The sequence below is a fragment of the Argentina silus genome (assembly GCF_951799395.1).
Source record: "Argentina silus genome assembly, chromosome: 9".
Lineage (NCBI taxonomy): Eukaryota > Metazoa > Chordata > Actinopteri > Argentiniformes > Argentinidae > Argentina > Argentina silus.
In genome coordinates this window covers 9,094,860-9,107,792 of record NC_139663.1, presented here as the reverse complement: position 1 = coordinate 9,107,792, position 12,933 = coordinate 9,094,860, and the positions used below count along the sequence as shown (strand labels likewise).

At 43.3% G+C, this 12,933-nt stretch overlaps 1 protein-coding gene across 1 annotated transcript in view; it reads right to left on the bottom strand.

The window, feature by feature from the left end:
• The window catches only part of znf385c (zinc finger protein 385C), a gene marked incomplete at both ends in the record, with an annotated part of 101,566 nt that extends 97,988 nt beyond the window's left edge, over window positions 1-3,578 (bottom strand). The window contains one exon of the mRNA XM_083676809.1: window positions 3,530-3,578. Within this exon, the coding sequence (XP_083532935.1) occupies window positions 3,530-3,578 (49 nt within the window). The remainder of the gene's footprint in view (window positions 1-3,529) is intronic.
• Window positions 3,579-12,933: the final 9,355 nt, after the last annotated feature.

The following is a 12,933-nucleotide window of genomic DNA, read 5'->3' as shown; positions in this document are numbered from 1 at the left end:
TCTGTTGAGTTGTGGGCTAAGTAGCCTGCCTGCTTGCTTTATCCTCACATCTGTATTAGACGCTAGGGGTGGAATCTTAACTCCAGATCCGCCCCCGCGTATGATAGCCAATCATCTCACACATTTCCCATCAATGCGAGATTGATGTTACGAATTTGTTACTGCACGATCTCGAGTTAGGATGCCATCCTATATGAATAATGACCAGCAGACAGAAGTAGCTGGTATAGAGAGATGTAACAGTGCTGCTGTGTCCAGGATAGTCAGGACATTGACCTCCTTCTGTGCCCAGCTTCCCCAGGGTAATTGGGATTTAACTGTGTGTTTGTGCTGGCAGCAGAAGAAGCAGCTAGCAAGCCCGTCATGGTTTTAGCACCAAACTTTTCAGGGAATCGAAAATGAAGGTCGCTGTGTTACTCTCTGCCTTTGCAACGTAGGCTGGACTCAAGGACAACAGGCACGCGCCTGTGCGCGCACACACACACACACACACACACACACACACACACACACACACACAGCAACTGTCCATAAATTCAGTATAAGGGTCCTTGGGCTCAAGCTGTGTAGGTTGACCAGAGTGCAAACTGGCTCATCACCTTGGCCCAGCAGGACACGGCATAGATAACATAATGGAGGACACTCAATAGGAGGTCACAGCAGAGCAGGGAAAGGACACTTGCTCTGCGGATGCGACGACTCAGTATATCAGAGATAGAGTCAATTCTCATCTCCAAATGACACAACAACACCAGGAGGGAGGAGTTAGGACAGCCAGCAGAGAACACAATAAATAACATTCTTAAAAAATAGACGCAGAAAAGAGACCCCTATACCTCAATGTGTGTGTGCGTGTTAAAACTCAAAAAGGTCAACTGTATGTTGTAAAGTACCCAAAACACATACATTTTCACATACACACACACACACACACACACACAGCGGCCTTGTCCGTGGACCACACAGGCCTGGCTGATTAAAGCACAACATGATCCCCTCTCTGGGAGTCTGGGGGAAGCAGGGCCACTGTGAGACACCATGTGAGACCCCGGCAGAGAGACCATGCTAGCTGCTCACTAGCATAACGAGAGTGCCACTGTTACGCACTGTAAACTACTCTCTGTCACAAAGAATTTAGCCTTACCTATATCAAGATGTGTGTGTGAGGGGTATGCGGTAGCTTCTCTCTGCACAACCCTCCTCCGTTCTCCCCCTCCACCTCTATCGTTGCTCACCTTCTGTCATTTCCTCCTGCCCATAATGTATACATTCTTCCCTTTTCTTCGTATGTGTACGTTTCACACACTTTTCCACTGTGGGAAATGGGCTGATGTTTAGATGACTTCCTTATATATAGTGCTCTCAGTTTGTCTTTTAAACAAACAGTATTGTGGGGGAGGAATCTTGCGTGAACAAAAAACTCCTTCCCCATCCTCAAGTATAGTGAGCAATACCACACACTGGAGTTCACCTAGAAAGTGAGGGAGCTTTCTGTCAAATGGACCTTCGATCAAATATTAATGTATTTTCCTGTGCAGACCCACCCCCCTTCCATGCCCATTCAGGCTGTTGGGACTGTCGTGTTTCACCTGCGTGCTGCTAGCGGTTAAGCGGCACCTCTGGGTACCTTAAGTGACAGTTTATAGAAAAATCATCTCTCTAAAGGAACAACACATACATATGTCTCTTGGCATGACACTTTCGTAAATCATCCCTGTACAACAGTACAAACACAGGTGTACCAGTCGACTTCACACATGCGCAGATGCACACACACACAACCACACTCACGCACACACACACAGACAGACACATATTTCATGGAACCTCATCCAACCAAAGACAGCATTGCATTAAATGTGTGGTCACTGTGGCTCAAAAAGGATAAGCTCCCCCTTAGACGGAAAGCAATGAAAATAACTTCAGCACGACTGCGACAAAACACAAGTGACACTGACAAATTATGTACGCAGTCTGTCATAACAACAATAACATAGGCCAACACATTATTCATCCATAGGCATTCAGCAGGAGTAGCAGGCCCTAAAGGTGGCATCCATAAATACCCTCCAAACAGCAGCAGCAGTATTTCACATTCCCTGACTGAAAGTGTTGATATTTCGCTTGATTTATCAGTGTTTTCCCATCTTGCTACAGCGAGTACTGAGTGCCTACAGCACAATAAACACACATTAGAGGCTACATCATGCATATTATGACCAACTGGCAGTTTCAGAGACCCCACTGGGATTGTTCTTGTTTCTGATGTCAAGTCTAGCAATCACATGGGGGGGATGTCACTAGTTTTGTGCTTTTGGGAGAAAAAGAGTGGAAGTTGTTGGAATGTTTTTCTTTAAGTTTCTTCTTTCAGCCCACTAGGCTTCTCATCATCAGTTGACTGACCATAAAATGAAGAAAAATATGCTAATTGCAAATATCATGACACTAGAACTAGTTCCACATAAACATCGACACGGGAGAGATGTCAAACTGTGAAAGATGGAATACTTCACAAAGCGCAGTCGACTATATCATCTGCCATTATGAACCAAGCGGATGGTAAAGCTGTAGAAAGTAAAAACGTGGGCAGAATAACGAATCCGTAACTTCAAAGCACAAACGTCCTTAGATCTGATAAGGTTTGGCGCTTCAGAGCGGTTGGTCCGAGATTGCTACTTCTGTAGGCCTAGGTGATTAATTATACATTTATCTTATGCCCACCCTTATCCGAGCACAAATATAATGAATTGCAACAGATGTTTCACAAGATTAAACATCATAAGGGATGGATAAGAGGAAGCATCGGAATTCGGGAGGCAGGTGAGGATCCATAATTACCTGAAACACGTGTCACTTAGCGGGAAGTTGATATCAGAAAGGGGTCATTTGTTCAGCCATGCCATGAGATAGCTGGATTTATGTTGCCTACTTTAAATCTACACTGATGAGTGAAGCGAGGAGAGCTTACGGTCGAGGGCGAATGCCGCCTATGTGCCATAACAGTCACCGTACCTCATAGCATAGTCTAGACGCGTCTAAACCGCCTGTAAGATTGTTGTTAATAATTTCGCCTAGTATGAAAAACTTCATTTTCAAAATATCCCACGTGTTCTCGGACAGGCTGGTAGCCTATGCGCAACAGTTTATCAATAATACGACCTTCTGTTCGGACAATAAATATAGGGCTATAGTTTGTAACGCATTTCATATAGGCTACAGCATTTAAACATCTATACAGGTAGGACACCGTTGTCGCTCAGACATTCTATCTAGACATTCAACAGTCGTTCGTTCGTTTATTATAACAATATAGGCAAGAATACAGATTTGCATAGGCTGAATTAATAGCCTGGAGATCTCTCGCATTCATCATTTGAAGTCTATTTGAATGTCTATAGGCTGTTGCTTTCATCATACCCGGTATATTTGTGCGCGATGAACTGTCACGTGATATCCACAAACTTTGACTTATCAGCATGCATGTTCTTAAGTCAAAACAAAGTAGCATATGTTTTGAAATGTATCCTACCTGTCCCGTTCCTTTTTCGATTGTCCCGGTGGTCGTCCGTGCCCAACATCTTTCGAAACGATGTGACAAGACTGACTGTCAAAGCCGAAAGCTGAGCTCGCGCTCTGGAGTCACCGGTGGCAGGGCGCGCAGTATAACGATTGCGCATTCAAAGAGATCTCAACACTATCAGGACCGCGCCTGGCAAATTATTTCATGTTTTTGTTTTCCTTGACTACAAAAAGTAGGTAGTAATACATACAAGAAGGCTAGACAAGACATATTTAGCCAACCTGAAGATTATCCTTTTTTTCGTGTGTGTGTGTGTGTGTGTGTGTGTGTGTGTGTGTGTGTGTGTGTGTGTGTGTGTGTGTGTCTGTGTGTGTGCGTGCGTGCGTGTGTGCGTGTGTGTGTGTGTGTGGTGTTATTTATTTAGTTATCATTTATGAGCAGATTCTCCCACTGGCAGGTGTTTATAGGCCTACTGGCACACTTGACAGACTAATAATTTATATTATATTATAATATTATATACCCATAATTGGAACATGTGATTGATCAGTTCTGATTACAATGGACCGATACAGAGACAGGTGAAAGAAAGGCCTTGGCTACTTCTTGAATATATATGTCATAAATTAATGTAGCCTGCAGCGCAAACAAATCTGCTGTATTCCTAGCAGACATGCATTCATTTGAAATATCAGAAAAGGATTCACATGTTCATTTAGTTTGTGATTTCAAATTAGCCTAAAGACAGAAAAGAAAAGCTATGTGTACATTTGGACACCCATTACGCGCGTCAAAGCACGCCGTCAAGATCTGCGCGCAAGGTTGTGGCCCTATGACAGTTGCGCGGTTAATATTTGGCTGGGTCGCGAGAGAGTTTGTCAACGACAGGGTGATGGATGCTCTTCATGGCAACATAGGCCGACTTGGGAGATCGAGATATGTCCTTCCCAACCGGCGCGTTCAAACAGGCCGGGTCATAATTTATAAAAAGAACCCATGAGAGAACATGACGACCACGGAGGAGGTAACACAACACCCTCTCACCACCAGCCACTGTCCGCCTTGGCACCGCACCCATGTTCCTTTGCTGCAGTATTGGCACGCCAGGACATTTGATTTACCTTTTTAAACTGTTTTTAAACTGTTGTTAACCACAGAAATGTAGTAGTATTTATTCACAGTGCTCAATCCCATGCCTCCCTCTCTCTCCTCGACATTCACATTTTCCAGGCTATTGAGAGGATTGTACAGTCGCCTTGCAATCAGAGCTCCTATGAAAATGGTGAGCAGCCAGGATGAAAGCCAAGGAAAAGCCTTATAAGGTACCTGATTGGCCACTCATACCAAAATTACGCCTAACACTTGATTTCCTCTCAGTGAGCATGAGGTCGTCACAGATAAGATTCCATCTTCAGACCTGGGCGTTACAGCGGAAGCTGTTAAAGTAGTCTATAATGAAGTCAGGGCTGAGTAGTTTTAGCTCTGTGACTGATTTCAGTTTTTTAATACAAAGCAACACAGAGATATAAACAAAACATTATTTTTAGAACGTACATTTTGGATCTGTATAATTTCTCTCTGGACTAGAGACCAAAAATCTACCCACCTTTTAAACTCCCACCTCCCAACCACCTGCCCATGTCCCAACTTTGATTGCGGTTTACCTGGTTTCCATAGTAACAATCTCCAAACTAGCACCCAGGGTCCATCCAAAATATGCTTTATGGAGCCTTTAAGAGAATGAACAGTGGACGAGAAAAGAGCAAAAAAAAACAAAAAAAAAAACAATGGCACTTCAGGCAGTTGATTAACTCCAGCGTGAGTGCAGCCAAAATGGAATATATAAAAGTGGAATATGTAAATGTTAAAATGTTAAAACGCCTGACTGGAATAGAATGGATGATTCTACTTACTGGCTCCATTTAGATTAGTCCGTCCTTCAACCTTCACAGGCTTTGTATGCAGTTTGACATGTGTTACGTGTGAACTCTGTATCCATATTTGTACAACCTGACCTTTATTGTACCTGTAAATGTTCTTGTGAAAGACACATACAGATACAAGCTGAAAATAGACAGACTAATTTTTTTTCCTCTCTTTTCCCAGTGACCTTGATATCACATAACTGACATTTTGTTATATCATGGGTGGCCTTGCAAAGAAGGAGGACACTAGGCAAGGTCGAAAGGAGAGTGAGTTCAAACAATCGAAAGGAGAATAAGTTAATTGGACATGTGTGATTATTCGAAGCATGCCACTGAAAAGGGAACAAATGTGAGGTTATAATATCCGATCTCACTACAGTGCAGTGCACTACATTGTTCCTTGCAAAATTTAACTAACCAGGTGTTGAGATGCTTTTTTTTCAGAGAAAGGTACAGTAGAAACCTGCCTATGCCCTCTCCTGTCATAGATACCTAGATGCCACTGACTCAACTCACTGAGATGATGTTTGTGTTCTCTCTCCTCCAAGAGTTCCCCTTGGCAGTGTGTAGCTAATTACACCAGCTGCCCATGGAGCCACTAATGGCCTAGCAGGCCGGCAGAGACCAGAAGGCAAGACACTGACCCAGGTAGGGAAAACACAAACAAAGAAACAAACAACATTTGAAAAGAAAACACAATTAAACACGTATACATACACACTCTCACATATACACACACATTTGTGTCTGGCAGGTGAGTCAGATTAGCTTTACTGCCAAAGCTTGAGTGGAGTAGAGTGAAGTTGATGTGATGTAATGGAGTTGTAGTCATCCACACTGCCCTCTTGGGAGGCCACCTCTCTGTTCACCATACCTCACCATACTTCACTGTCCTACACCTTCAGGGCTGGAAAGATTCTGCACTACCTTTAGGTTAGGCCACTTAGTGTGAAACAGTTCGATAAGATTTCATCGATGTAGAAATCCCCATCAGCTGTGTTCCTGGCCATCCTGTGACCGATGGAGAGATAGGCAGACATGGTGGCCCTAAAGGACTGTAGTTGTGCACTAGCAGCTTATGCTGTGATGTATGTCTGGCAATTAACCTCCCGAGCTGAGAGCTGGCCTCAGACTCCGGGTGACTTACACCCTTATCCCCTCGGTGAACTAGCAGGAGGTGCACTGCCTCTCAGCTCAGATTGGTGTACATTAACAGCTTTTTATTCTACCGTGAGGCACTCAAGAAAACGCATACATATTAATAAGCAGAAATGCATACTCCCACACCTCGATACAGGGTATACGGTTCAGAGCTGCACCACACAATTTTCAGTGTCACAGAGAATTGCTCACCGTCTGGCGTGTACATCTTATGTGTGCAAATCTCTCTAGGTAATAATATCTAAAAATAGATTTTACTGTGCAACGGCTCTCCAAAATGCCCTGATGAATTACAATGTAAATGCTTAAACAAGGTAAACAATCTAGATTCTAGATGATAGCAATCAGTTGGATACCATCACCAAATTGTTCACCACTAGCTAAAACACAGAGGCCTTATGAAGCCTGAGCTGATTATGATAGAAGAGTCTGTTTAAATGCATGCTACAGTAAGACATTTGGATTGCTGAGCATTACAGGCTTGACCGTCCAAGTGACACAGGGGAGAGCAGAGATGGCTCTGAAATGTCACGCACCCACTCCACTGCACTCTGTGGCACTGAGTGGCCATGGAATGGCACTTTAGAGGGAGACTTTGGAGGGAGACTTTGGAGGGAGACTTTGGAGGGAGACTTTGAAGAGAGTCTATTAAGGGGGGTTAAGTGGTCTAATCCTCACAATATGGATCACAGACACATTGATGATCACACCCCCTGCCTGTGCTGTGAAATGTGCACACGAGCTGACGATTAGTGCCTGTCTTTTGGATATTTTTAAGCTTGAGGTACCTCACTTTAAATCCAGGAGGCAAATTACCCCTGAACGAGTGGGTCTAGAAAGTTTCATATTATGTCCCTTTGATATCCTGAAGTGCATTCTAAAAATATTCACAAAATGTACAGACCAGGAAGGAACTGCAATCATTTGTGGTACACCGATTTTACAATAATTCATCTAATGTTACCTGAATATGATCTTGACGAAGCATAAAAATTGTTTCACATTGTTCCTTGCAAAATGTCACCTTTTATTTGAGTAGGAATTTCTCAGTGTTACAACAAATCAAATAATTCACAAAAGCAAACAAAGCAAGAGGAAAAAATAAACCAGATGAACAAGTTGGTGCCTCCTCCAAAAGCAGTCACAGTCTTTTGCCAGAAAAGAAGAATGTCAGATATCATTCTTCTGGGCTGCCACCATCCATTAGACTCCATCTCATCTTTGTGAAGGTCTAAAATACAAAATGGTTCAATTAGGAGCTTTACAACAGAGTTACTGCATACTGTCATAGAACCCCAACTTGCCCCTCACCAAAATCCCACCCCATGATGAAGACCTATGGTTGTCTCTCTCACCATAGTAGTCTGGCTTCTTGCCCCTTGCAGAAAGCCTGTGAGATTTGTCCAATGCTTTGACACAGAGGTCTGCACAGCCAGACTCGTGGTTCCAATTCGAATCATCGCTAGTGTTTTCCAGGGATTGTAAATCGTGTAGCAGACACTGTGTCTAACAAGTCAGAGAGAGACAGGGGGAAATGTAGGCTATTACTGTACTGCTGTGTATAATTGGAACATTCTGTAAAGACAGAGCAGATATGTACTGATTACAATAAATTAAAGAAAATTACAATACATCTACTGTATGTGGGAGGTTATAAGTAAAAAAAAACAAAAAACAAAACACATTGAATTGAATCTCTCTCTTCAAGGTTGACAGTCGTGGCAGTGGTGTGAGTTTAAAACACAGATTGGGTTTCAGACAAAACACAACATTTCAAAGCATAACAACAACAAAAACAACAGCAACAACATGATGCAGTGGTAGTGTATTTGATCCATACAACCTTTTGCAGGCGTGCGTATCACCAACACACTGTGCCATCCGTAAATAAGTAAATCTGAAAGGAAAGATAACTTTGTTTAGAATGTCTAGCAACAGGAGCCTACTAACAAGAACCTGAATGATCTGATGGATTGAAAAGCGATCTGCTATCAATCAAGAGAAAATCAATTCTCTCCCCAGTTGAAAAGTCATGGTGATGGCAGCTAACAGGGTAGGGCCTATAAATGTTATTTTGACAAATAGTCGGCCACCCTTTTGATGAGGCCCACAACCAACTGGTAGAGGTGACTGGTGGTCACCTTTGTTAGGTACATTTCCAGCTGATCTGCACCAATATACACTGACAGGAAATCCTGACCAAGCGCATAGAATATGAGGTGCACATTATGCCTGATCAACCAGAGGGAGAGGGAGAGTAATGGTCAATTTGGCACATTTTACAGATATATGAAAAGAAATCAAGCCACTAAATGTACTGTAACACTTGAGAGTCGTTTGTAAAGGGATTGCTGTCATAGCCCCAAACAATGACATTTGCCGTATCTCCCATATGGGATGCTTTACCTTGGTAAAGACACCTCTTGCTTGAGTCCACCAGCTCAGTAAAAGGGGCAGGTAGCCATGAGGGTGGTAGTCCTCCCACCCCTCCAGCCAGGACAAGTTCAGAGAGACCTGAAAATGTCAAATGATATAGATAGTTGGTGGCTAATGGAGGTTTGTTTGGCCAGTTCACTCTTTTTTAAATATAAAAGTTAAGTACAGTAGAAGTCATGTAAAGGTCACACACAAGGTCACACATACATGGGTGTACAATCTATGTGACCGCTGGATCATTTTCACATAATCCACCATTCGAGGTCAAGTCAAGCATTGCAATAATGAAATTGATGGTTCCAGATCAAGCAAACTAAACCCAATTCCTTCTACTAATCCTTTATTTGACCGTTTTTATTTTCAATTTGGTCCACAGAAAAAGCCGTAATCCTTTATTGCACCCGTGATTGAAAAAGAAGTCAAAGCCGTGTGACACAAATGATGTATTGACATAAGTGATCGTTTTGCTGTGAATAATTGTAAAATCACGCAAGACAAAGAGACAGGAGAGTCTTGTTATGCTGTGCTACAATGCATTTGCTTGTCAAGTTTATTATTTATTTATTATAAAAATGTCAGCCTTATCTTTACGTGCGTTCCTGTGCACCCATTGTGCATCCGTGCATTATATTCAAGGTTGAATGGTTTGAAATGGTTTAATAATGGTATTTAAGTTCTACTGAGATGAGAGAGGCAAAGGCATTGTGAGATTTTTGGGAGACAGAGGTTAGTTATTTTTATTTTGAGCCTGTCACAGAAATCACAGGTACTCAATCCTGTTCTCTATTACACGAAAGTCCCCTCACCTTCTCTCCCTATCCATCTCTACCTCTCCTGTCCCCTTGGTATACTACCTCTCCTCTCCTCTCCTCTCCTCTCCACCGCAGTATACCACCTCTCCCTCTGTACTTCCTCCCTTCCCACCTTACCCTCTCCATCCCTCCACTAGCATGGTCTACCTTCATCATTCCTTCTCTTTGTCCTCCACTCCTACCTTCATCTGTCTCCCTCCATCTTTTCTGTCTCCATCTCCCTCCCTCCCTCTCTCTTACCCCTCCCCTCCCTCTGTGAACCCGCATCCTCTACTGTACCTCCTCCTTCACCCTCTGCCTCTGCCTCTCTCTCTCTCTCCTTGTGCCTCTCCCTCTCTTTCTCTCCCACTCCCTCTCCCCTCTCTGTTTCTTCAATCGTTCTGTTTTCTCCTGAAGGTTACTCTTGCCTGCAGGGCTATGAAAATGTCAGAAAGGCCCACTCCATTTTCAGCTACGTAAATAGCCATTTCCCGCCAGAGCAAACCCACTTTCCAGGCTCTGACCCGCCACGTCGCACATCACACTTCCCACCTCCCGCTCCACACCGCCACGAGCCCGCTGGTGGGAGACATGAACAACTCTCTTTTTCATTATCCCTATTTCATTTTAATATACCTGACTGGTCCCAATGTCTCTCTACCTTCCTCTTTCTCCTATTTTCCATTTTCCCCCCAATATACTCCCATCTTACTGTAAGAGAAAACATACAGTAGACACATAGGTGAAAGACCAACAGCACTGTCATTCAGATGTTCTATCGTTATCCTTTCAGGCCATCAACTCTAGCAATGAAAACAATTGATCTTTAAAGAGGTAGAGATGCTCTGATATGTTTACGTAAAACTTAAGGAAGGACTAACCTACAGTGAAAGGAACTGTTTAATTCACTATGAACGTGACCTCAAACAAAAGACTTGAAATAGACTTGTTATTCTCATTTAAAAGCTCCCGTTATTCCTGCACCTGAAATGGTCTATTCATATTGTAATCATGATTTATCAGCAGAGGAGAAAAAAATGGAAAACCGGCATTCATTGACAGACAAAGGCAGAGCACTTACAGTCTTTGAGAGAGTGACAGTAAGAGAAATGAAGCCTCTCTGCCTGGTTCGCAATGCATGGAGGTTCAAATAACATTTTGGTCACAAAAAAGCTTTGTCCTGAGTCTCTTAACACACCAGAGACAAATACTCTTAACGGATAACGGATTCCATTCAATGCATTACAATGAGCCTGTCCTCCGATTTCTGTCTCCACCTGCCTCCACTGTGTTGCTATAAAAGGAGATATAAGGGAAGGGCATTTGCAATGTCACTATACATTTACCACTGTTTTTACCCCCAAAAAACTGTCAAAGCCATAATCTATGTATCTACTCTCTTAAACCTAAAATCCAGAGTATAACTTCACATGCTTTTTCTCTACCTCCTTCTTTACCAACTGAGTCCCTCCACCCTGTCCATGCTAGACTGGTTAATTTCTGAGTTCTCTCTACCATAAAGCCCTGACATGTCGACCATCACTGTTCACGTCATCAATGTGTTCTATCCTCCAAGAATACCCCTCCCCCCCATCCAATCTTCCCTTTCAATTTCCTGGAGCTTCCCTAGACAATGAGCAGCAACATCAAATACTGTATGGATGGGATAATAGCTCGCACCAGCAAAAACTCTGTTCCGGTTTCACTCTAGCAGTTTGGGCAAAACATCATTTGCCATTACATTTGCAGCACAGCTTCTTTATTTGAGATTTGTAGTGCAGCAAACAAAAAGAGCTGTTCTGGACTCAGCAGCCAGCTGCCTGGGCTTGAGTTGAGCTGCGGAAAGCATTTACAGAGATTCAGGAGGAGGCTGGTCTGTGTCAACAGGCATAGGTTTAATCCTGTAGCCAAAGTAAGGGAGGAGGTGTTCACATCTGAAAATTAAGAGCTACCTATGAAAGTAATAAACACAGGAACTACATAAAGCAAGCTTGTGTTTGGATTCATTACAATTCTTGGCCCATTTTCCCACCTCCTTTACTGCACTGTAGTGTTCCTCTTAATGCATTATGCCCAAACCTCCCACCTGTCCACTCACGTGTAAGATGGAGCACACAAAGGCCTCACTGAATCCTGCAGATGTGAAATTACCCCCAGATCCATCCCGGCTAATTTGCCTCATTTCACTTGATGCTGTTCCTTTCTTAACAACCCGTATGGAGAGTCAACCCTTTTCAATTTCTCAATACCTTGTCATGACTCAAAATGACTTTTGACGGCTTGATTGAATTAATTGGCTGGCTGAAGGCAGGGGGAAGTACATAAAGCATTAGCTATTGAAAGGGGAAAGATTGACAAGAACAATGCTTTTCAATGACTTTAGAGGGAGGACTGGGGGTAATAATGAGAGAGGTGGAAAGAGGAATCCTTAGATGTGGCGAAAGGGAGAGAGTTTCAAAATTAGGCTTTCTATTTGTTGTTCTCACCGTGGCTAGACCCAGATGTCTCTGTTTCTCTTTCTCTGTTGTGAAGCGACTCCCTTTTCTCCTCAGAAACAAAACCTATCATTTGGACATTTATGTTACGGATAGAACAAAGAGCACCGGCTTTACAGGGACACAAATAGATAGTGAGGGGAGCCGGGGTTGCTGGGAATTAAGGAATAGTATTCTTGGTCTGTGGAAAAGCCACAATCCTTTCAATTCTGTACTAAATCAACAATATCTCAAACACAACGGTTTCTGACAACAGAAATAACCAAACAAAGGAAACACAAAGGGACAGAATGTGGGTCCACTACCCACGCTTAGGTTGATGTCGCTGAGTCTGAGTGCTGACTAAGGCATCTCTATGGCACCTACAAGCATCTCTGTGGGGCCAGGGTGGGCAGGAGAGATGATGATGTCATGCTGAGGAGTCTGTCTGTCTTGGGCAGGCGAAGGCTAGTGGGGGGTTGGTTAACGGGCATGACCAGTGATGGAGCTCTTTATAATTGGATCTGTCAAAACACACAGTTAATGTGCAGACTCCAGGCCCATCACCCAGCCCTCAGCTTCCTGCAGCTCTCCGTCTCTGATTGATGGCTCTGTTTGTTTGGTGT